General features: G+C 42.7%; 1 protein-coding gene across 6 annotated transcripts in view; it reads right to left on the bottom strand.

The window, feature by feature from the left end:
- Window positions 1-26,896, bottom strand: part of LOC140738519 (unconventional myosin-XVIIIb-like) — a 680,390-nt gene that overhangs the window by 351,485 nt on the left and 302,009 nt on the right. For all 6 annotated transcript variants that reach the window (XM_073065895.1, XM_073065893.1, XM_073065892.1 and 3 more), the window contains 2 exons: window positions 26,418-26,498; window positions 1,611-1,755 (listed from right to left, as the gene is read on the bottom strand). In XM_073065895.1, the coding sequence (XP_072921996.1) occupies window positions 1,611-1,755; window positions 26,418-26,498 (226 nt within the window). The remainder of the gene's footprint in view (window positions 1-1,610; window positions 1,756-26,417; window positions 26,499-26,896) is intronic.

Genomic DNA, 26,896 nt, shown 5'->3' with positions numbered 1-26,896 from the left:
AATACTTCGGCCTGAAATGTTGACTGTTCTCTTTATCATAGATGCTGCCTGGCCTGCTGAGTCCCTCCAGCATTTTGTGTGCACTGCTATAAATTCCTTTCTTTTGTTTTCCTTCCTTGCTTCCCAGGATACTTAAAAGATCATGTGACTTGTGCTTCTTCCTCTCAAATTGCAGTATGAATTCAATCATATTATGATCAGTCTCCTAAGGGTTCCTTTACATTGAGCTCCCCTATAAGATCTAGGTTATTACATAATAGCCAATCCAAAATTATCCTTTCCCTGAGTAGGTTCAAGTACAAGCTGCTCTAAAAAGCCATCTCATAGGCACTCAACAAATTTCCTCTCTTGTGATCCGATATCATCCTGATCTTCCCTATCCCCTTGCATTTTGAAGTCCCCAATTACAATTGTGACATTATTGTTATTACATGCCTTTTCCAGCTCCCTTTGCAATCCCAACTCCATATCTTGGCTACAATTTGAAGACCTATATCATTCCATTAATGTTTTTTTTTACTCTTGCAGTTTCCACAAAGATTTTACTCCAACCACAAAGATTCAACATTCTCTGACCCTATGTCACCTCTTTCTAATGATGTACACTTTCTTCCCAATCGAGCCACAACACTACCTATGCCTTCCTGCCTGTCCTTTTGATACAAAGTGTATCCTTTGTTAAGATCCCAAGTATGGCCTTCTTGCAGCTACAACTCAGTGATGCCCATAATGTCATACTGACCAATCTCTAATTGCCAAAGGCAATCACCAGAGACTAGAAAGTTTCTAGAGATGTTCTGAAATTTGTTGTTTTGCAGCAGCAGTAGAGTGGAACATCAAGAAATATACATTAAGGCACAATAAGAAATTTATATAAAAATAAATAATGCAGTAGGCTAAAAAGAGCAATATAATGAGGGAGTGAGCATGGTTTCATGGACCATTCAGAAATCAGAAACCTTTATGCTTTCACCCTAATTCTATATCTAATCTCTCTCACCCAACCTCAGTGGGGGGGGGGGTGGTAGTCTGCATGTATTTACCCTATCTATGCCCCTCATAGTTTCTTGTACATCTATAGGATTTCACTTCATTTCAGGGAAATAGTATCATTCAACCTTTGCCTATAGCCCAGGCCCTCAAGTCGCAACAATTTGCTCTGTATTCTTTCAAGCTTATTGATATCATTCCTGTGGGTGGGTGAATCTAAACAGGACAGTTCATTCAATTCAGTGCACTTTTAGATTATTGTATAAATTTACTTGTTGAAATCTCTGTTGGAAAAGCAGGTGTTCAAAAGATCTAATGGTTTCCTCCTGAAGCAACAAAATGCAAGTATCTGTCAGTATTCTGTTCTTCATTACCCACATGCAATGATAGTAACATCACCCTAAAAGTAAGAGCAGCTATTATCTACAAAAAGCACATTGAAGGTGAGCAATGTTCCCTTTACAGATTCTCTACTCAATAAACCATCTCGAACTGCAGCTGATTTTTCTGAATGTGCAAATTAAAGGAACTAATTAAAACTGCAGTTCCCGATACTTAACACATTTCCTAGGGTATGCATTAACAAACAAATAGGTTGTTATTTGTGCTGCTGTTATTACCTTCCTTTTCCAGTCCTTTCTTCTCGAAATAGGAACAGAGACGATCGAGCACTGCAGTGTCTTTAGAGCCTTCAACTAAGACCTCTTCATCAAGGATCCAGAGTAGACCCTTGCACTCCTCCTGCGTACGTACCTGAACCTTGAACTGACAGGTGAAAAGACTAAGATTGTGGGTCACATACAAACTAACTGCAAACAAATTAATCTATTCTATCATAACATCATAGTCAGCAAGGTACCAAATGAGCAAATTCAGTAAAAACTGCTAGAAATCTGAAGCAAATCCAGAAACCACTAGGACACTAAGCAGGCCAGACGGCATCTGTGGAGAAAGAAAGAGACAGATACTGGTAATCAGAAAACTGCAGGTACTGGATATCTGAAACAAATCCAGAAATATCTGGAAACAATCAGCAGGTCAGGCAGCATCTGTGGAGAGAGAAATAAGGTGAATGTTTGTGGCTCTCTTACTGCCCGCTTTAATCTTTAAATTAAGCATCCCTGTAAAATCATTTTCTCACAGGCATTCACAGTAGATCAAAGAAGTACAATAGAATCAATGAAAAACTACACAGACTGATAAGCATCCAATGTTCGAAAGATGAGCTACAAAAAAGAAACAAATAATAACAATAAATAAGTAAATAAATGATACTCAAGCAACACACACAAAATGCTGGTGGAACGCAGCAGGCCAGGCAGCATCTATAGGAGAAGCACTGTCGACATTTCGGGCTGAGACCCTTCGTCAGGACTAACTGAAAGAAAAGATAGTAAGAGATTTGAAAGTAGGAGGGCGAGGAGGAAATCTGAAATGATAGGAAAAGACAGGAGGGGGAGGGTTGAAGCTAAGAGCTGGAAAGGTGATTGGCAAAAGGGATACAGAGCTGGAGAAGGAAAAGGATCATGGGATGGGAGGCCTCGGGAGAAAGAAAGGGGAAGGGGAGCACCAGCGGGAGATGGACAACAGGCAAAGAGTGATGGACAGAGAGAGAAAAAAAGGGGGGAATAAATAAAACAGGGATGGGGTAAGAAGGGGAGGAGGGGCATTAACAGAAGTTAGAGAAATCAATGTTCATGCCATCAGGTTGGAGGCTACCCAAACGGAATACAAGGACCTGTTCCTCCAACCTGAGCGTGGCTTCATCTTGACAGTAGAGGAGGCCATGGATAGACATATCAGAATGGGAATGGGATGTGGAATTAAAATGTGTGGCCACTGGGAGATCCTGCTTTCTCTGGCAGACAGAATGTAGGTGTTCAGCGTTTTTAAATAAATGATACTGTTAACAGGAGTGGTAGAGTCCTTGGAAGTGAGACCATAGGTTGTGTTCAATGATCATTTCATTGTTGTGGTGAGTGAATCACATTCGTTCAGGACAATAACTGTTCCTGAACCTGGTGGGGTTGGTCCTAAATCACCTGTAACTGCTTCCTGATGGCAGCAGTGAGAAGTAAGAATGTCCTGGATAATGGGTGTCCTTGATCACAGGTGCTGTTTTCTTTGTGGCAACGCTCTTGGTACCTGAGCTCAATGGAGGGAAGAGTTTTTCCTGTGATGAAATGGGCTGTTTGCAGGCTTTTCCATTCTTGGGCATTTATACCAAACCTTGATGCAACTACTCTGACCTCCTGCCCCCCACCAAAACATTCTGCAACTTAAAACTAACTTCTACTCTAACTTGGATCAGTTCTGATTTAGATTCATCAACATGAAATCAGTGCTTCCAAAATGCAGAAGGTAGATCTCAGCACAAACTTTGCCATGTCAGTTGGATACTGAGAGGAAGGTGGTGTCCTTTGACAGTCTGTATTCTGTTAACGATGATTAGAAGGATCTGAACTCAACCCACAATGAAGACCCCCCTTTTATGAGGAAATAGGAAGATCATCTGTCCCTGTTTATAATGAGCGGCAATATCTTCTGGCAAAAGTCCCATTGGAAAGTATTGGGGAGAAGCAATGGCATGGTATAAACACAAGACATTCTGCAGATGCTGGAAGTCTTCAGCCACACACAACATGCTGCTAGAACTCCATAAGTTAAGCAGCATCTATGGAGAAGACCATAAGACCATAAGACAAAGGAGCAGGTCGGCCATTCGGCCCATCAAGTCTGCTCCACCATTTTATCATGAGCTGATCCAATCTCCCCTTTAGTCCCATTCCCCCGCCTTCTCACCATAACCTTTGATGCCCTGAATACTCAGATACCTATCAATCTCTGCCTTAAATACATCCAATGACTTGGCCTCCACTGCCGCCCGTGGCAACAAATTCCATAGATTCACCACCCTCTGGCTAAAAATTTCTTTTCACATCTCTGTTCTGAATGGGCGCCCTGCAATCCTCAAGTCATGTCCTCTCGTACTGGACTCCCCCACCATGGGAAACAACTTTGCCACATCCACTCTGTCCATGCCTTTCAACATTTGAAATGTTTCTATGAGGTCCCCCCTCATTCTTCTAAACTCCAAGGAGTACAGTCCAAGAGCGGTCAAACGTTCCTCATATGTTAACCCTCTCATTCCCGGAATCATTCTAGTGAATCTTCTCTGAACCCTCTCCGATTTCAGCATGTCCTTTCTTAAATAAGGATCCCAAAACTGCACACAGTATTCCACGTGAGGTCTTACCAGTGCCTTATAGAGCCTCAACATCACATCCCTGCTCCTATACTTTATTCCTCTAGAAATGAATGCCAACATTGCATTCGCCTTCTTCACCACTGACTCAACCTGGAGGTTAACTTAAGGGTATCCTGCACGAGGACTCCCAAGTCCCGTTGCATCTCAGAAATTTGAATTCTCTCCCTATTTAAATAATAGTCTGCCCGTTTATTTCTTCTACCAAAGTGCAAGACCGCACACTTTCCAACATCACAATTCATTTGCCACTTCTTTGCCCATTCCCCCAATCTATTCAAGTCTCTCTGCAAACTCTCTGTTTCCTCAGCACTACCGGCCCCTCCACCTATCTTTGTATCATCAGCAAACTTAGCCACAAAGCCATCTATTCCATAATCCAAATCGTTGATATACAACGTAAAAAGAAGCGGCCCCATCACAGACCCCTGTGGAACACCACTGGTAACCGGCAGCCAACCAGAATGGGATTCCTTTTTTCCCACTCTCTGTTTCCTGCTAATCAACTACTCTATCCACGTAAGTAACTTTCCCATAATTTCATGGGCTCTTATCTTGTTTAGCAGCCTCATGTGAGGCACCTTGTCAAAGGCCTTCTGAAAATCCAAATACACAACATCCACTGCAACTCCCTTGTCTGGCCTACTTGTAATTTCCCAAAAAAATTGCACTAGGTTTGTCAGGCAGGATTTTCCTTTAAGAAAACCATGCTGAGTTCTGCCTATCTTGTCATATGCCTCCAGGTACTCCATAACCTCATCCTTGACAATCGACTCCAACAACTTCCCAACCACCGATGTTAAGCTAACAGGTCTATAATTTCCATTTTGCTTCCTTGCCCCCTTCTTAAATAGCAGAGTGACATTTGCAATCTTCCAGTCCTCCGGAACCATGCCAGAATCTATCAACTTTTGAAAGATCATTGCTAATGCCTTCGTAATCTCCACTACTACTTCCTTCAGAACACAAGGGTGCATTCCATCTGGTCCAGGAGACTTATCTACCCTTAGACTATTCAGCTTCCTGAGTACTTTCTCTGTCGTAATTGTGACTGTGCATATTTCTCTTCCCTGACACCCTTGAATGTCCGGTATATTGCTGATGTCTTCCTCAGTGAAGACTGATGCAAAATACTCAGTTCCTCTGCCATCTCCTTATCTCCCATTACAATTTCTCCAGCATCACTTTCTATCAGTCCTATATCTACTCTCACCTGTCTTTTACTCTTCATATACTTGAAAAAGCTTTTAGTATCCTCTTTGATATTATTTGCTAGTTTCCTTTCATAGTTCATCTTAATGACCTTCTTAGTTTCCTTTTGTAAGCTTTTAAAAGCTTCCCAATCCTCTGTCTTCCCACTAATTTTTGCTTCCTTGTATGCCCTCTGCTTTTCTTTTACTTTGGCTTTGACTTCTCTTTGAACAACCAGTTGACATTTTGGGCTGAGGTCCTTCATCAGGACATGAAACTAGTCATACACTCACTTGCCTTTTGAAGGTGAAGTTACAGGACAACACAGGGAGCTTCATTCCGAGACCATATGGAATTTTATCCAACTGGAACACCAAACAAGATCAGTTCCATACCTACACACAGCCTTTCTACATCATATGGTCTAAAGTCTCCTCTCTGTCCAGCCGCTCAAGATACTAACAGCAAGTGTGGAGTGAAAACCTACACACATCACATAGAAACCCAAATCCATTCATATCTGTCAGATCCACCCTGAATCCAGAAATGTCATTGGTTGAAAGTTAACCCCAAAGTCAGCATTAACTTTAATATTTCATGTGCATTTTGCTTTGGGCTAAAGCTTGAATATTACAGCTTGTCTCCTTAGAATGAGTGGATTCAGCCTGGTTAACTCACCAAAAGAGGAATGTAATTCACACCTTCCAGATGTACTTTCATGTCCATCAATGCTCAGTCCCTGGCAGTGCAAGGGGCAGCCTCCTAATGTGAAGTAGACTTAAGGCAGGAAGTTGTCCAGAAGCTGTCAGTGAAGACAAGAGTAGCTACACCTTTGGGAGTTCTGCACTGCAGTCAAATTCCCCACCAACCATAAATTCAGAAGATGCATTAATCAAATATGTAAACTTCTCACCGTTGAGTTTCTCTGGACACTTGCAGTACGTCAGCAAGGAATGATATAACATAACCCAGCAAGGTTTCTCTGAGTGACTTTACTTGCATCAAGAAAGCAGGTACTTCAAATTTGTTTGCTGTTTCAGGTTTGTTTCACAAACCAAAGAGACCGTAATGTTCCTAAAATCAGATCCAGCCTGTCCTCACCTTGCTTCAGGCCCCTTGTCTCAGCATGCTGCTAAGATATACCATAGATCTCGACTTCCTGACCAACATACCACGGTCAGTAAGGAGAGGTAGCAACACCTCTGTCTAAATTACTTTCAACTAATGTTTCACAAGGTTGCATTCTCACCTCTTCGTACATTCATGATTATGTGGACAAGTTCTGCTCTAACTCCATTTGCATTTTCATGCAATACCACTGTAGTGGGCCATATCATAAATAACAATGAGTTGGAGTACAGGAGAGACGCTGTGGTGAACTACATATACCTGTCTGGACATGTCCCCCCCTGCTGACCACTGACCGTGGCTCCTCCCACAAACCCCGGTATAAAGGCGATTGAGGCCTGAGCTCTGCCCTCAGTCTCCAGGATGTAGTATGGTGGTCAACTACTGCTTGTTCTTTCTTCCAGTCAATAAAAGCCGATATTTCGCCTCACGTCTCAGAAAGTTATTGATGGTGCATCAGACGCAGAGCTGAGTAATATGGTGTCAAGTCAACAGCCTCTCCCTGAATTTTAGCAAAACTAAAGAACTGATTATTGACTTCAGGAAGGAGTCATTGCATGTGCTCTTGTCTGTAGTGTTGAGTAGTGTTGAGATTGAGAGGTTCATGTTCCTCAGTGAACATCACCATTCACCTGTCCTGGTCCAACTACATACTGTAGGTGCTATGGCAAAGAAATCTCTCCAACACTTTACTAAAGAAATTCAGTATGCCTTTGTCAACCTTAACCAATTTTTATCAATGCACCACAGAAAGCGCCTATCTGCTTGGCATGGCAAATGCTCTGCTCCTGACTACGAGAAACTGTGTATACTTCTCACAGCCTCAGTAAAGCAGCCAGTGTAATCAATGAGCCCAGACGGTCTCTCTTCTCCCATCTACCATTGGACACAATAGACAAAGGTCTAAAATCATGTACCACCAGGTCTAAGGGCAATAGTAGGCCTACTATGATAGAGGGGCACTTGTCCTTACAAATTACATCATTACGATTTTGCACCTTATTGTTTATCTGCACTGCACTTTCTCAGTAGCTTTTACACTTTATTCTGCACTGTTGTCATTTTACCTTGTTCACCTCAGTGCACTGTGTAATGATCTGATCTGCAAGAACTGTATGCAAGACGAGCTTTTCACTGAATCCAGTGCACATGACAATAATAAACCAATTCCAATTCTAATTCCATATGACTCTCTGCTGCAGGGCAGAAGTCAGTAAAAGCTCGACTGAGAAGAGGGAGCCCTCTGCATTTGACCTTTGTATTTACATAGGGAAGGGCATTTGTCGACTTTCTGAGGATCCCAAAACACATGTGTTCATAGAGGGCATTCAGCCCATCTGCTCCAATAATGGCCTGCCACAAGTGCCTCCTCTTTTATCAGATATTTTGCTCCAGTATTTTATTCATTTCAGACTGGTAAATATAAAATCACTTCTCACATTTCCTACTGGCATTTCGGGGAGGAGGTACAGGCACCTGATGACCCACACTGAATGATTGGAGCTTCTTGCCCTCCAGTCAGATTTCTGAATGATCCATGAACATTACCTCATTTTTTTTGCACTACTTATCTATTTTGTAATTTATAGTCATTTTATGTCTTCATACAATACTGCTGCCAAAAAACAACATATTTCATATATTAGACAATAAGAATAAGCGTGATTCTGATTAGATCTGGCAGATTAGGAAATAGTGGTAAACTGCTGTCAAATCTTGGTTTGACTACACTTGGGTCTTGTGTGCTATCCCGGCTCCTGCATTGTAAGGAAAGTGCAAGCAATACATAACATTAACAAGGATGGTACTGGGGGTATAAGACTACACATATCAGGGAACGATGAACAGATTGACTTTATTTTCCCTTGAGAGATTAAGACCATAAGACATCGGAACAGAATTAGATCAATTGGCCCATTGAGTCTGCTCTGCCATTCAATCATGGCTATTCATTTTTTCCCCTCCTCAACCCTATTTACTGGTCTTCTCCCTGGAACCTTTGATGCTGTGCCCAATCAACAACCTATCCAGTTCTGCCTTCCAATGACATGGCCTCCACAGCTGCCTGTTGTAACAAATTCCACAAATTCACCACCCTTTGGCTAAAGAAATTTCTCTGCATCTCTGTTTTAAATAGATGCCCCTCTATCCTGAGGTTGTGCCCTCTTGTCCTAGACTCCCCTGCCATGGGAATCATGCTTTCCCCATCTACTCTGTCTTGGCCTTCCAACATTTGGTTTCAAGAGATTCCCTCCCCCCATCCTTCTAAATTCCAGTGAGTATGGACCTAGGGCCATGAAATGTTCCTCGTATGATAACCCTTTTATTCCCAGAATCATCCTTGTGAATGGCCTGTGGACCCTCTCCAATGCCAGCAAGTCTTTTCTTAGATGAGGAGCCTAAAACTGTTCACAATATTCAAGGTGAGGCCTAACCAGTGCCTTATAAAGCCTCAGCATCACATACTTGCTCTTGAAATGAATGCTAACATTGCAGTTGCTTCCTCTTCTGAGAAGGCTAAGGAGTAACCACATCCTCATCATCATTATGTATTATGTGGGCAATCGTGGTCTTCCGTCCGAGAAATTCTAACAAACTCTTTAAAACTTCTGCCTAAGAAACACTTGATGTAACTCATGAACATCATGCATTTGTTGACTTTTACTTCCATTAATTTTTCCCGTCACTGCAAGATGTTTGAGCTTCTCTTTCCTCAATACATGTCCCAGAAATTCCAGCTCTCATGGTCATGGATAGAGAAGAAACCTAATAGCATTTTCAAAACTGCAAAGAAAATGAATGTAGTGAGAATGTTTCCACTGGACACATGAACATGTGAGGAAGAGAGGGATATAAATCCTGTACTAGCAGAAGGGACTTGGTTTGATCTGACATCGTGTTTGGTGCAGATATCATGGGCTGTAGGGCCTCAACCTGTGCTGTTCTATGTTGTGAAGAACATAATCAAACTTCATCAAGAAACTGAAAACTTCTTTCTCTACAGAGTGATATGAATGTGGACCATGTTACCACATGGAGTGATTGTGGCAAATAGATTGAATCCTTTAAGGAGAGGCTGGACATGTAAATGAAGAAGGGAAAGAAAGGTTACACTGAAAAGGAAAGATGGGAGGAGGTATAAGTGGTTGGGATGATTGGCCTTCATGTGGCATTCATCCTACCTAGTCTAAAACAACATAAGCTACAGACAGTGCAGTGGTGTAGTGATAATCACAATGCTTTACAGCGCCTGCCATTACCAAACCGGGTTTCAATTCCTGTAAGGAGTCTACCTTGTTCGTAACAATGTGGGATGTCCTCCCACATTCCAAAAAGCCTTGCAGGTTAGCGGAGGTTGTGGGCATGCTATACTGGTGCTGAAAGTCACACTTGTAGGCTGTGGCTGCCCCAAGCACATCCTCGGATTGTGTCGGTCATTGATTCAAACACTGCATTTCACAGTATGTTCCAATGTACTCGTGACAAGTAAAGCCGATCTTTAAAACTGTTTAAGAGTGGGTGACTGGAGCTTTAATCAGTTATCCTAATTGGTGTGCTCTAACGATTTGCTATGAAGATGCAATCAGCAGATCAAAGCCAATGTATTTAGTGCAGCATCAGCAAAGCCGCTGATAATGCGCCCATTGTGGATGCAACCTCATAAAGACAATAATTCCGTGTTTAGATATTAGCGCCTGTAGTTAATGAAGAAATCAACAGTAATCGCTTCGTCAGGTACAAAACCCCTTTAGATCATTTAAGTACCTGCTTTTTATAGTGTTGTGCTACTCGGGAAATGCCACTGACAATTAATACAGCAAGGGAGCACAATCTGAGCTGGTGACATTGCATTTTTCACAAGTGTAATATAAATTGCTCTAATAATCCAGCGATGCAGAGGGAAGGTTTCAGACCAGTGGTGATGGAGGCTATTAATAACAGAGCTTGATCAAGCCTGGGATTATAGAGCGAAGAAAACGGCTCATTTTTCATGCTGTTTCTGACAGCTGGTAAATATATTCTCCACTCTGCTGCTTTGTAGAAACTAAAAGTTAGAAACTGATATTTATTTGAAATTTTGCATTGCATGTATCCTTACTGAATTGATGAAAGGCACTGAGGTGAAATTCCTCTCGTCATGTTTCTGCTCCCTTACCCCCCCCCCCCCCACCCGCCATTTACTGTTTAATTGTCCACCACCATACACATGGTCACACTGTAGAATTTCAATCTGATCCGGTGGTGAGAGTGAGGTCTCTAGCTTCACATGGCTGACTCCTCACCATTTTTAGGTATTTCCCTTAGTTTTCCCTTCTTCATCACCTATCTCAGGAACAAAGGCCACATGAACACTTTAGTATAAGGGTTTCTCTGACAACAGTGGATATAGATCGATTCTTCACCATGTGATTAAGACTGAACTATATGATCACTCAATTTGAGTATGATACTCTTCCACCATAGGACTTATTCCTGGACCTTAGGGAGGATTCCTTTAATGCGTGACTTTGTTAAACATGAAGCTGACAGACGGGCAGCCACCCTGAGAGATCAGGGACAGGATCCAGTGGCATGGAATGCAAGATGACTCAGGACTCTTCACTGCTGCAGCCTTCTTCTGCCTTCACTGCCATTGTTATGTGTGATCATCTGCCAGCTCCACCATTACAATCTTGATTGAATCACTCTTATCTGGAACCTCCCCCTTGACCTTTCCACTTTGGGTGCCCGAAACCAGGACCTAAGAGCCAGGTAGTCTGCTTTAGCACTGACCTCTCCAAACCTCTAGTATTAATTACCAGTGATCCCTCAAGGTGACCAATGGAGTTCTGCAGGGATCTGTTCTGGGACCTCTCCTCTTTGAGATTTTTATAAATGACCTAGATGAAGAAGTAGAAGGGTGGGTTAGTAAATCTGCTGATGACACAAAGGTCGGGGTTGTTGTAGATAGTCTGAAGGGTTGTCAAAGGTTGCAGCAATAAGATGCAAAACTGGGCTGAGAGGTGGCAGATGGAATTCAAACCAGATTAGTGTGAAGTGGTTCATTTTGGTAGGTCATATTTTGAAGACAGAATACCATATAAATGGTAAGACACTTGGCAGTGTGAGGATCTGAGAGATCTTGGGCTCCATGTCCATAGGACATTCAAAGCTGCTGCGCAGTATGGTGTGTTGGCATTCATCAACCATGAGATTGAGTTCAAGAACTGTGAGATAATGTTATAGCTATATAAGACCTTAGTTAGACCCCACTTATAGTACTGTGTTCAGTTCTGGCCACCTCACTACAGGAAGGATGTGGATACTATAGAGAGAGTGCAGAGGAGATTTACAAGGATGTTGCCTGGATTGGAGAGTGTGCCTTATGAGAATAGGTTGAGTGAACTTAGGTTTTTCTCCTTGGAGCAACAGGGGATGAGAGGTGACCTGATAGAGGTGTATAAGATGATGAGAGGCATTGATCGTGTGGATAGTCAGAGGCTTTTGCCCACGGTTGATATGGCTAGAGGGCACAGTTTTAAGGTGCTTGGAAGTAGGTACAATGGGGATGTCAGAAGTAAGTTTTTCACACAGAGTAGTGAGTGTGTGGAATGCACTGCCAGCGAAGGTAGGAGAGGCAGATACAATAGGGTCTTTTAAGAGCCTCTTAGTTAGGTACATGGAGCTTAGAAAAGTAGAGGGCTATGCGCTAGGGAAATTCTAGGCAGCTTTTAGAGTAGGTTACATGGTTGGCACAGCATTGTGAGCTGAAGGACCTGTAATGTGCTGTAAATTTCTCTGTTTCTATGATCATTGGCGAGCCCCTCTAGTACTGATACGAACTTCCACCATTGTACTGGTGTCATACATTATACAATGTTGTGAGTGAAAAGAATCTGGATGCACAAGAGACTGCAGATGCTGACCTCAGATAATCTGCTGGTGGAATTCATTGGGCTTAGCAGTATCTGTGGATAGGAAGGAACTTTTGATGTTTTGAGTCAAAACTCTGCATCAGGACTGAGTGTGGTGAAGGGAGAGGACCAACAGAAAGTGGAGAGGGTCTCTGGTGCAACAGGAGCCTGAGGCAATTCGTGGACAGAGAATGGGCAAATGATGACTGCCCAATGTCATTATAGGAATAACATGATAGTGCCGGGGAAACAGGCATGTGTGGATGTTCTTAACAAGGAACTATCTTGGCACACTCAATGCTGGATATGCCTCACCTGTGGAATGGTAAGGCTCAGTTTTGTTTGATTTTGAGTTATCCTGTCATTTTCAACCTCAAAGTGCCTTGAAGTACAGATTTTCCATGGATTACTATCAAGGCCTCCTTTATGATAAGTGAAGCAGGCAGCATGATAGGCCTATGTTTCTGTGCAGTAAGAGTTAAGCCATGCTTTGTAAAATGTCATTTATGCTTCACATCAAGCAAGGAAATGTAAGAGAATGTAGGGCCAGCCTAAAGCCACAACTCAGCATTGTATAGGCAGTGAAGAGATTACAGAAGCTCAGAATCTTTCAACTGTGTTCAAATGCTTCCCACAGAGATCGATTTCCAGCTACTTTATTGCGCACAGTTATTCAGGAAGGTAAACACACACAGATGGTGATCCATATTCATCTTTCGTACGCACACCTCACGCTAAGCTATACAACTAAATCTACCCTCAGTGGCCACTTTATTAGGTACACCTGCTTGATAATGCAAATATATAATCAGCCAATCAATGTGGCAGCAACTGAATACATAAAGCATGCAGACATGGTCAAGAGGTTCAATTATTCAGGTCAAACATCAGAATGAGGAAGAAATTAGCAGTATCTGTGGATAGGAAGGAACTTTTGATGTTTTGAGTCAAAACTCTGCATCAGGACTGAGTGTGGTGAAGGGAGAGGACCAACAGAAATTTTTGGATTTTTGGACACATTTGGATAGCAGTAGAAGGATCAGTCAGAGTCAGCATGGATTTATGAAGGGCAAATCATGCTTGACTAATCTTCTGGAGTTTTTTGAGGATGTAACTATGAAAATGGACAAGAGAGAGCCAGTGGATGTAGTGTACCTGGACTTCCTGAAAGCTTTTGATAAAGTCCCACATAGGAGATTAGTGGGCAAAATTAGGGCACATGGTATTGGGGGCAAAGTACTGACATGGATTGAAAATTGGCTGGCTGACAGGAAACAAGGAGTAGCGATTAACGGGTCCCTTTCGGAATGGCAGGCTGTGACCAGTGGGGTACCGCAAGGTTCGGTGCTGGGACCACAGCTGTTTACAATATACATTAATGATTTGGATGAAGGGATTAAAAGTAACATTAGCAAATTTGCCGATGACACAAAGCTGGGTGGCAGTGTGAAATGTCAGGAGGATGTTATGAGAATGCAGGGTGACTTGGACAGGTTGGGTGAGTGGGCAAATGTATGGCAGATGCAGTTTAATGTGGATAAATGTGAGGTTATCCACTTCCGTGGCAAGAACAGGAAGACAGATTACTATCTAAATGGAGTCAAGTTAGGAAAAGGGGAAGTACAATGAGATCTAGGTGTTCTTGTACATCAGTCAATGAAAACAAGCATGCAGGTACAGCAGGCAGTGAAGAAAGCTAATGGCATGCTGGCCTTTATAACAATAGGAATTGAGTATAGGAGTAAAGAGGTCCTTCTGCAGCTGTACAGGGCCCTGGTGAGACCCCCACCTGGAGTATTGTGTGCAGTTTTGGTCTCCAAATTTGAGGAAGGACATTCTTGCTATTGAGGGAGTGCAGCGTAGGTTCACAAGGTTAATTCCCGGAATAGTGGGACTGTCATATGTTGAAAGATTGGAGCGACTGGGCTTGTATACACTGGAATTTAGAAGGATGAGAGGGGATCTGATTGAAACATATAAGATTATTAAGGGATTGGACATGCTGGAGGCAGGAAGCATGTTCCCGCTGATGGGTGAGTCCAGAACTAGAGGCCACAGTTTAAGAATAAGTGGTAGGCCATTTAGAACAGAGATGCGGAAAAACTTCTTCACCCAGAGAGTGGTGGATATGTGGAATGCTCTGCCACAGAAGGCAGTGGAGGCCAAGTCTCTGGACGCATTAAAGAGAGAGTTAGATAGAGCTCTTATAGATAGCGGGGTCAAGGGATATGGGGAGAGGGCAGGAACGGGGTACTGATTGTGTATGATCAGCCATGATCACAGTGAATGGCTGTGCTGGCTAGAAGGGCTGAATGGCCTACTCCTGCACCTACTGTCTATTTTCTATTGTCTATTATAAATGTGATCTAACTGACTTTGACCATGGAATGATTGTTGGTGCCAGACAGGGTGGTTTGAGTAGCTCAGGAACTGCTGATCTCCTGGAAACAGCAGGCTCTAAAGTTTACAAAGAATGGTGTGAAAAACAAAGAAAATCCAGTGAGCGGCAGATCTGTGGATGAAAATGCTTGTTAATGAGAGAGGTCAGAGAATGGCCAGACTGGATCAAGCTGACAAGAATGCAACAGTAACTCAAATAACAACATGTTATGACAGTGGTATGCAGAAGAGCATCTCTGAATGCACAACACTTCAAACCTTGAAGTGAATGGGCTATAGCAGAGTTCGACCATGATCATACGCTCAGTGATCACTTTATTATGTACCTTCTGTACCTACTGTGTGCAAATTTCCACAAAATAAAACAAATGATTCACTTTAACAACGGTTCAAAAGGTACCTTCTCTGGGAATGTAATTGGACTAGCCAATGGACAAGTACTTCATTTCAGCAATTGCAGGGCAGGTTGGCAAATATTGGAGCCACCCACTCATCAATTTGTGTCCTTTTTATCATCATTGTTGGGTCTGGCTGGAACACAACCACATATGTTGATATTACATATGGGTAATCAGGTACCTGGTCCACAACTCCCAGAAAGTGGCAACACAAGTTATTGGGATGGTGAAGAAAGCATATGCCTTCATCATTTGGAGCATTGATTATAAAAGTAGGGAAGTCATCAGGCTCTTGAATCAAAGGGATAACAAAACTCGCCGAATCATTGATATTTTCCCACAACCCATGTACTCTCTTTCAAGGTCTCTTCATTTCATGTACTTGATATTTACTGCTTATTTATTGATTTATTATTATTTATTTCATTTTGTATTTGCACAGTTTATTGCCTTTTGCACCCTGGTTGAACGCCCACGTTGGGCAGTGTTTTATCGATTCTATTATGGTTATTATTCTATAGATTTATTGAGTATGCTCCCAAGAAAGTGAATCTCAGGGTTGTATATGATGGCATGTATGTACTTTGATAGGAAAATTACTTTGGACTTTGAACTTTTTGAATTGTTCCTGTGCTGTATTGTTCAATATTTTATATAATTCACACAAGATCAATGGAATAATAAGACCAAAAGACCAGAGCAGATTTAGGCCCTTCTGTCCATCATGTTCACTCTGCTATCTCATCATGGCTGATTCCAGATCCCATTCAACCCCATACACTTGCCGTCTCACTATCTCCCTTGATGCCCCAGCCAATCAGGAATCTATCGACTTCTGCTTTAAATATATCCATGGACTTGGCATGCACCACAGTCTGTGGCAGAGCATTCCACAGATTCACCTAAAAAAATTCTAAAATTCTAAAAAAATTCTTCCTTACTTCTGTTCTAAAAGGATGCCTCTCAGTTTTGAGGCTATTCCTTCTAGTTCTGTCTACCCCCAGCAGAAACTTCCTCTCCACATCCACCCTATCTAGTCCTTTGAAAATTCAGTAGATTTCAATGAGATCCCCACACATTCTTCTAAATTCCAGTGAGTACAGGCCCAAAGTTGACAAATAGACCCTGTATGTTAACCCCTTCATTCTCAGAATCATCCTTGTGAACCTCCTCTGGACTCTCTCCAATGACAACACATCCTTTCTGAGATATGGGGCCTAAAACTGTTGTCAATACTTCAAGTGCAGCCTGACTAGTGTCTTATAAAGCCTCAGTATTATCTCCTTGCTTTTATATTCCATTCCTCGTGAAATAAATGCCAATGTTGCATTTGCCTTCTCAACCTGTAAATTAACCTTCTGGGAGTCTTGCACAAGGACTCCTAAATCCCTCTGTACCTCTGATGTTTGAATTTTATGATAGTGAATTAGATCCTGAACTACATAATAGTCTGCATCATTTTACCAAAATGCAAAATAAGAAAAGCTACAAGAAATAAATTGCACACATCGAACTCAGGGTGACTGCCTTTGTCTCTCAGCATCCCCTTCAGAGCATTCAGGATGCCTTGCCATCCTCTTTCCACGTGGCTTTCAATCAGATTCACTAATTGCATAAGGATGAGGGGTTGTAAAATCCAGCACCACACTGGGGGATCCATATGTCCATGAAGACAGAAGAAGATGATTAATAATAGGTCTCAGTGATTAGCACATTTCCTTTTCCCTCTGGAACTTTGGTGCGAATCAAGCTGGCGTGATAAATTTTCCTTTTTTCCTACCGAATATAAAACCTCATCCTTGGCTCCTGTAATGAAAGGTGCTAATTCTTTTCATATTCAATTAACAGATTGCCAAATAAATAAGTAAAGTGCTAGAGATTAGATAACAATTCTCTGTGTCTCCCACTAGGTGCTGTGTAAACTGGGGTAGTCTGCAGCAGTTTACACATACTCCAAGGCAGAACATACAAAATTACACAATTATTCTATCTCTTTCTTCATTTTAAGATGCTTTCAAGAAATAAACTCCTAACAAACATCTGCAGTGCCACTGCCCCAAGCATTTGGAATTGATTTATCAAACTCACTGTGGAGTGAATTGGGAACATTGCTCTACACTGCAATGAACCATAAAAGCTTTCTGTGTTTGTGATTTGTAGAAATTGCCAGCTTCTGATCTCCTGGCTCCATACAAAACCAATGGTGGATATGATCCACAAGGTCCTAGTGCAACTTGACTTCTAAACCTCAGGCCATCCAGTCTTAACCAAGCACCAATCGGTGGTTTGATCAGCTTGCAACTTTAGAATTGGAAAGAGATGTCTTGAATTTAGATAGAAATTCTTAATTCCTTAAATGCATGCTCTTCAGTATTAGACATTTCAAGCCTGGGGAAACATTATCTGGCTGTCTACTCTATGCTTCTGATAATCTTCTGTATAAAACTCTGACAAGGTCTCCCCTCAGCCTCCTCCCCGCCCCCCCCCCCCCGCCCCCCCAGGGAAAACAACCCAAATTTATCCAACCTCTCTATAACACATGCCCTCTAATCCAGGCAGCATCCTAGTGAACCTCTTCACCATCCTTCCTGTAATGGTGTGACCAGAATTGAATGTATGGGTTTTGTACAGAGCCAGGAAGATCAGAAGCTGACAATTTCTGTTATTTACAAATACAGAAAGCTGTGAACATCCACTGCAATGCAGGAGAATGCTCCCAATTCACTCAACAGAGCATTTAGTAAATCAATTTGAATTGCTTGGAGCGTATTGTGAAATGCAAACTCCCACAGTGTGGCTGGACTATCTGTCACCATGATGTTTATTGAGGGAATGTGTGACCCGCGTTCTGGGGATAACATGACTACACCTAGCTAAAATGGTGTGCTCAAATCTGACATCCTCCTGAGAGGTCAGGCAGCGCAGCTTTGGAAGCCCAGTTAAAAAAGAGATCATCTGAAAAGGCAGGATACGCTTGAAGGAAACTGAATATCAGGTAGCATCTGTGGTTAAAGAAATAGAGTTAATAGCTGTTCTGGTGAAAAGTGATTAACCTGGAGTGTGAATGAAACAGTTAGGGTGATCAACACCTCCACCCACCAACCCACTCCATCACCACCACTTTATCATTTCTGTCAGAGTCACCTTACATACAGACACTCCTGTGCCTAGCGTCACTTTATGGACATACAATCAATATAAGTATATAAGTTATCCTATGTATTTATATTGTACTTTTTATTGTGTTCTTTATTTTAGTGTGTTTCTTTTTCAGCATCAGATAAGGAGTAACAATTATTTTGTTCTCATTTGTACTTTGTATACTGAAAATTACATTAAACATTCCTGTCACAAACAAGAGAAAATCTGCAGATGCTGGAAATCCAAGCAACACACACAAAATGCTGGAGGAACTCAGCAGGCCAGGCAGTATCTAGGAAAAGTCGATGCTTTGGGCTGAAATCTTTTGGCAGGATTGGAGAAAAAAAGCTGAGAAGTAGATTTAAAAGGTGAGGGTGGGGAGAGAGAAACACAAGGTGATAGGTGAAACCTGAAGGGGGAGGAATGAAGTAAAGATCTGGGAAGTTTATTGGTGAAAGAGACAGAAGGCCATGGAAGAAAGAAAAAGGGGGAGGAACACCAGGGGGAGGTGATGGGCAGGCAAGGAGATGAGGTAAGAGAGGGAAAAGGGGATGGGAAATGGTAAAGCGGGGGCATTATTGGAAGTTTGAGGAAATCAATGTCATGCCACCAGGTTGGAGGCTACCCAGATGAAATATAAGGTGTTGTTCCTCCAACCAAAGTGACCCTCATCATGACAATGGAGGAGGCCATGGATGGACATATCGGAATGGGAAGGGGAATTAAAATGGGTGGCCACTGGGAGACATGGCAGACGGAGTGTAGGTGCTCAGCAAATCGGTCTCCCAATCTACGTTGGGTCTCACTGATATACAGGAGGCCACACTGGGAGCACCAGATACAGAAGATGACCGCAACAGACTCACAGGTGAAGTATCTCCTCCTACTACTTAGGGCCCTGAATGGTAGTGAGGAAAGAAGTGTAGGGGCAGGTGTAGCACTTGTTCCACTTGTAAGGGTAAGTGCCAGGAGGGAGATCAGTGGGGAGGGACGAATGGATAAGGGAATCGCGTAGGGAGTGATCCCTGAAGAAGGTAAGGGGGAGGGAAAGACATGCATGGTGGGACCCCACTGGAGATGCAAGAAGTTTCGGAGAATTACGTGTTGGACATGGAGGCTGGTGGGATGGTAGCTGAGGACAAGAGGAACCCTGAGAAGAGGTATAGTCCAGGTTGCTGTGAGAGACTGTGGGTTTATAATAGGGATCAATGGATAAGCTGTCTCTGTAGACAGATACAGTGAGATCAGGAAAGGGGAGGGAAGTGTCAGAAATGGACCAGGCAAATTTGATGGGCCCGGCGGAAGTTGGAGACAAGGTGGCTGAAGTCGACAAATTCACTATGGATGCAGGAAGCAGCACCAATGCAGTCATCTCTCAATTCCTCCATCTCTGCCGCATCTGCTCTCAGGATGAGGTTTTTCATTCTAGCAGGAAGGAGATGTCCTCCTCATTCAAAGAAAGGGGTTTCCCTTCCTCCACCATCAATGCTGCCCTCGACCGTATCTCTTCCATTTCACATCTGCTCTTACCCCATCCTCCCACCACCCTACCTGGGATAGGGTTCCTCTTGTCCTCACCTTCCACCCCACCAGCCTCTGCATCTAAAACTTTTGCCATCTCCACCAAGCGCATCTTTCCCTTCATCCCAGCATCCTGCAGGGATTGCTGCCTATGCAACTCCCTTGTCCATTCATCCCTCCCCACTGATCTCCCTCTTGGCACAGATCCCTTCAAGTAGAACAAGTGCTAAACCTACCCCTACACCTCCTCCATCACCTCCATTCAGGGCCTTAAACAGTCCTTCCAGGTGAAGCAACTCTTCACTTATGAGTCTGTTGTGGTCATCTACTGTGTCCGGTGCTCCGATGTGGCCTCCTGTATATAGGTGAGACCTGATGTAGAATGGGAGACTGCTTCGCCGAGAGTCTATGCTCTGAAAAAGCGGGATCTCCCAGGGGCCACTGATTTTAATTCCACTTGATGAGGCCACACTTTTAAGTTGGAGGAACAACACCTTATATTCATTTGGGTAGCCTCCAGCCTGATGACATGATCATCAGTTTCCCAAACTTTGCCCCAGCCCCCCCTTTACCATTTCCCATCCCCTTTTTCCTCTCTCACCTTATCTCCTTGCCCACCCATCGACGCCCCTCAGGTTCTACTTCCCCCTTTTTCTTTCTTCATGGCCTTCTGTCTCTTTCATCAATCAACCTCCCAGCTCTTAAATTCATCCCTCTCCCTTCAGGTTTCACCCATCACCTTGTGTTTTTCTCTTCCCTTCCCCCCCCCCCATCTTTTAAATCTACTCCTCAGCTTTTTTTCTCCAGTTCTGCTGAAGGGTTTCAGCCCGAAATGTCAACTGTACTCTTTTCCATAGATGCTGCCAGGCCTGTTGACTTCCTCCAGTATTTTGTGTGTGTTGCAGTAAACATCCCTGAATCATTTCTCTTTCCACAGACACTGCCTGATCTGCCAGACTTAGAGCCAGGATTTCTACATATTTGTTTTTTTTGTCTGCTGGTTCTTAATTATCCATCAATAAATAGGTTTGGTAGTTTACCATCTAAATCTCAGTTTTCCAAAGAATGTCACTGAAATTTTAAACTGTGTTTCTTCACAGATACTGTCCAACTACCAAGTGTTTCTAGTAGGACATCATTTTCTGGGGCGGCGTGGTAGGAGAGTGGTTAGTGTAATGCTATTACAGTGCCAGCAATTCACACCACTGCCTGTAAGGAGTTTGTATGTTCTCCCTGTGGTTTTCTTCTGAGTGCTCCAGTTTCCTCCCCCAGTTCAAAGACATACTGAGTTGTTAGCATGGTATGTTGGTGAGCCTGAGCCTGAGTCTCCAGAGGGTTCCTGTGCTGTGGAAGACGTCCTGCCTCGTCCCTGTACCAAAGACGCCACGCCCCAGTGGCTCCAATGACTACAGATCAGTGGCATTGACCTTCCACATCATGAAGACCCTGGAGAGACTTGTTCTAGAGCAGCTCCGGCCTGTGGTTAGGCCACACTTAGACCCCCTCCAGTTCGCCTATCAGCCCCGACTAGGAGTTGAGGATGCCATCGCCTACCTGCTGAACCGTGTCTACGCCCACCTGGACAAGCCAGCGAGCACTGTGAGAGTCATGTTTTTTGACTTCTCCAGTGTGTTCAACACCATCTGCCCTGCTCTGCTGGGTGAGAAGCTGACAGTGATGCAGGTGGATGCTTCCCTGGTGTCATGGATTATTGATTACCTGACTGGCAGACCACAGTACGTGCGCTTGCAACACTGTGTGTCAGACAGAGTGGTCAGCAGCACTGGGGCTCCTCAGGGGACTGTCCTGTCTCCCTTTCTCTTCACCATCTACACCTCGGACTTCAACTACTGCACAGAGTCTTGCCATCTTCAGAAGTTTTCTGATGACTCTGCCATAGTTGGATGCATCAGCAAGGAAGATGAGGCTGAGTACAGGGCTACGGTGAGAAACTTTGTCACATGGTGCGAGCAGAATCACCTGCAGCTTAATGTGAAAAAGACGAAGGAGCTGGTGGTGGTCCTGAGGAGGGCTAAGGCACTGGTGACCCCTGTTTCCATCCAAGAGGTCAGTGTGGACATGGTGGAGGATTACAAATACCTGGGGATACGAATGGACAATAAACTGGACTGGTCAAAGAATACTGAGGCTGTCTACAAGAAGGGTCAGAGCCGTCTCTACTTCCTGAGGGGACTGAGGTCCTTTAACAGTTGCCGGACGATGCTGAGGATGTTCTACGAGTCTGTGGTGGCCAGTGCTATCATGTTTGTTGTTGTGTGCTAGGGCAGTAGGCTGAGGGTAGCAGACACCAACAGAATTAACAAACTCATTCGCAAGGCCAGTGATGTTGTGGGGGTGTAACTGGACTCTCTGACGGTGGTGGCTGAAAAGAGGATGCTGTCCAAGTTGCATGCCATCTTGGACAATGTCTCCCATCCACTCCATAATGTACTGGTTAGGCACAGGAGTACATTCAGCCAGAGACTCATTCCACCAAGATGCAACACTGAGCATCATAGGAAGTCATTCCTGCCTGTGGCCATCAAACTTTACAACTCCTCCCTCGGAGTGTCAGACACCCTGAGCCAATAGGCTGGTCCTGGACTTATTTCCACTTGGCATAATTTACCTATTATTATTTAATTATTTATGGTTTTATATTGCTATTTTTCTACACAATTCTTGGTTGGTGCAACTGTAACGAAACCCAATTTCCCTCGGGATCAATAAAGTATTTCTGTCTGTCTGTCTGTCTGTCTGAAACATACTGACACTTACAGTCTGCCCAGCACAATCCCCACTGATTTGATTGACACAAACAACACATTTCATTGTATGTTTCAATGTACATATGACAAATAAAGCTAATCTTTAAAGATCTTTAATCTTTATATCAAGGTTTCCAACATCTACTTTTTTTGCCTTCAGTCCACATGGAATAATTGGTTAAGAGAGAAATCTGCCATTTGCCACACAGCTATAAACTGAACTTGTGACATGTCTCGTAGCCACATGACAAATTCAATGAAAGTTACAATCAGAGCATAGGTAGCAAAACATTCACTCAAAGGTGTGTTGAGGATTTAGTCAGTTTATAAATTCACCTTCCATTTGGAAAGGATTTCCCTATGAAGTAAATGTTATGATATCAGAAACTAATTAGTTGTCAAGACATCACAAGGAAGAAGAGTGACAATGTTTCCCACGGAAGTGTTTGAAATCACTTCAGTCACTAAACTAGGTTCCCTTAATCAGTCACATGAATCTCATCAAGCCCCACATAACTGCTTAAAGGTTTACTGCGCTGTGTCTCTGAATGAAATAAAATTTATATGCTAATTCAAGTTCCCTTCAGCAAAAAAAAATCAAAAGAATTTGTAGGCATATATAAATCAGAATCAGGTTTATTATCACTGATATATGTTGTGAAATTTGTTTTGCAACAGCAGTACATAAAACTTACTGCAGCTAATAGTGAGTATAGGTATACAACAAATATTAATAATTAATAAATAAAGTTATTGATGCTTTGCTGAATACTTGAGTGCTCCGTTGGGGGTGCTGATGCTTTTTTTTGCTGGTGGGGAGGGGCAGTCGTCACTTTGCTGCTGCTTACACATGGGGGGGGAGTTGGGGGGCTTTGGGGTTCTAACGTTTAACTGTCACTCATTCTCTGGGGCACTCCTCTGTTTTTGTGGATGTTTGCAAAGAAAAAGAATTTCAGGATGTATATTGTATATATTTCTCTGACATTAATTGTACCTTTGAAATAGTCCAAAAAGAGAGCAGAATACTGAGGTAGTGTTCATGGACTGCTCAGAAATGGTGGAGGGGAAGAAGCTGTTTCTAAAATATTGACTGAGTGTCCTGGACAGAGAATACATTGCAGGGTTACAGGGAAATAAGGAGATGGTATTGTTCCCTGGGCAGCAGAATGGATTGATGGGCTGAGTGCTTCTTTCTGTATTGTATAACTGTAGTGAAAGTGGGGAAAAACTAGCAAAGTGAGGTTGACTGAATGTTCTTCAAAAGAGTGAGCACAAATGGTCTTCATATGTCCTGTACTTCTCTGATGAAGGCACTCTAAAAAGAAATCTTTCATAATTTATTTCCATTTTATTCTCAAAACTACTGTCCTTTTCTAAATAACTGAGAGCTGAATGATCTACTTCCTATTCATCCTAAGCAATAATTGCTGCTCAGACAACTTCATCATGGGCACTGGCTTTTCCAACATCCAGGACATCTTCAAGGAGCGATGTCTCAGACAGGCGGCATCTGTAGGTAAGGGCCCCCCGGCACCCAGGATGTGCCCTCTTCTCATTGCTACTATCAGGAAGGAAGGACAGGAGGCTGACTCTTCCCCTCTGCCATCAAATTTCTGAACTGACATTGAACCCATGAACGATGTTCCCTCTAATATTTAGTAGTAAGTGTGCGCAAAAATCTTATGTTGTGCAATTTTTTTTCCTGTGACAGAAGTATGTGCGCACTGAATACACACATGGCACAGTTTATGTAGATTTACAAAATATATGACATAAAACTGCACAGAATAACAACAGAATAACATACAGATTTAAGTCACTCAGTTATTTTTTCTCTCTCCTGTCTTTTGCATTTACCCATTCTTTGTAAACTCTATCTAGACTAATAGAACTTCCATCCAATTGATAGCTTTTGATTCTTATTAACATATCCAAATGATATTCACCTAGACAGTTTCTCAGCTTGTTTTTGAGTTGATTCATTAGGCTAAAACCTCACTCAGAGTCTGCACTAGACAGAAGAAAGGTTCTCCCAATGTCCATCAACTGTGCAAGGTCACAAATGCCACCATTTGAGCGAAGTTTGTAATCAGTTTGGATTTAATTTTTTCTTGCACGGAAAATTTGAAATCATTAAACTGTCTAACTATTTTACAGTATTTTCAGCTAGAAAATCATGATATTTTAGATATAAGGCATTAACTTGTTCATCACCAAATGTGAAGTTTACGATATGAACACTGTCCACCAAAGATGGCTGCCGCTGTGATGCAGCTGTACAAACCAGAACAGGAAAGGTGAGGTGACGTAAATTAGTGACATGCATTGTGGTATTCGATAAACCGACTAACTAGTTAACAGAAACATTTAGCTAAAAAATTAGTTTCAATACATATAAATATTAATTACTACATTATTTTAGGTAACTAACCTTTTGTGTGCACATTAATTTTCTTTGCGCGCTGGTTGAAAAACGTGTGTGCACGCGCACACGCGCACAGCTTAGAGGAAACATAGCCCATGAATACCACTACTTTTTTATTGTCTTTTTGCACTACTTATTTAACTTATATATGCATGTTATTATTTACTGTAAGTTACAGTTTTTATTATGCATTACAATGTACTGCTACCACATAACAGTGTTGGTGCATGGCCAAGTGGATAAGGCATTCACCTAGTTATCTGAAGATCACTAGTTCAAGCCTTGGCTGAGGCTTCGTGTGTTTCCTTGAGCAAGGCACTTAACCACACATTGCTCTGCGACGACACTGGTGCCAAGCTGTATGGGTCCTAATGCCCTTCCCTTGGACAACATTGGTGGCGTGGAGAGGGGAGATTTGCAGCTTGGGCAACTACCGGTCTTCCATTAAAAAAAAACTTGCCTAGGCTTGCGCCCTGGAAACTTTCCAAGGTGCAAATCCATGGTCTATCGAGACTAACGGAGGCCTATACTACACACCACATAACAACAAATTTCACAATATATGCTGGTGATATTCTGATTCTGATTCCTACTCCCAGTGTCTGAAGCTAAACTTTCAAGCACCAGACACCTGTCCTCTGGGAATTTCCTCAAGATCTAGTCACCTCCTTCCCTACCTCTCTTTAAAAATGTCCAAAAATTCCCTCAGACACCAAAGTTCAAAGTATGTTTATTGTCAAAGTATGCCATATACCATAAACTACACTGAGATTCCTTTTCTTGCAGGCATTTACAGGAAAATAAAGAAATAACGTGGTTTTCCAACAATTTATCCATCTAGTCATTCTCTGCTTTCCTTCTAAAAGATATGGCTTGAAAGTAAGTACATCCATAGCTTGTAAGTGTTACAATTATACAGACTCTAATCAAGTGGAAGGTAAAGTTCGTCTGTGAGGAGTTTGTACATTCCTCCATGACCATGTGTGTCTCCTCCCACATTCCAAAAACGTGCAGCTCCTGAGTTTTGTGGCATGCTACGCTGGCACTGGAAGCATGGCGATACTTGTGGACCGCCCTGCACATTCTCGGATTATTGATGAAAACACGATAGATCAATGTTTTCATGCACATGTGACAAATAAAGCTAATTTTTATCTTTAAAATACAGAACAGGGAATTGTTGAGTTATCTGTAGAGGCTTGGCACCTTGCTCTTACCACATTGATTCCAATCACAGATTCCAACCTTCTCAATGTCACTATTTACTTCAGTACTACATCCCTCTGAATTTCTTACCAGATTTGAAGTTTGATCAATAACTGATACTGTAGATGCTGGAGAAATTTCCCCCATGTCAAAGGTCACTTGAATGCCTTCCTGTTGAGCAAAATGACAACTATCAAAAAATTGGTATTAAGTCATAAAATCCTCAAATAAGATAGGAGAAAGATTAATTATTTCAATATCTACAAGCAATAGTGTGTAATACACTATACACTTCCAGCCGCGATGGTTTTGTTGCAGTTAGCACAACCCTATCACAGCTCAAGGTGTTGGCGTTTGGAGTTCAATTCCGATGTCTCTGTACATCCTCCAGTGTAATCCGTGAGTTTTCTCCCACCCACACCGGTCATTCCATCCCTCCCCCCTCCCACACCGGTCATTCTATCCCTCCCCCTCCCACCCACACCGGTCATTCCATCCCTCCCCTCTCCCACCCACATCGGTCATTCCATCCCTCCCCCCTCCCATCCACACCGGTCATTCTATCCCTC

Source organism: Hemitrygon akajei, chromosome 14, assembly GCF_048418815.1.
Source record: "Hemitrygon akajei chromosome 14, sHemAka1.3, whole genome shotgun sequence".
In the NCBI taxonomy this organism is placed as follows: Eukaryota; Metazoa; Chordata; class Chondrichthyes; order Myliobatiformes; family Dasyatidae; genus Hemitrygon; species Hemitrygon akajei.
This window is presented reverse-complemented; position numbering and strand designations above follow the sequence as displayed.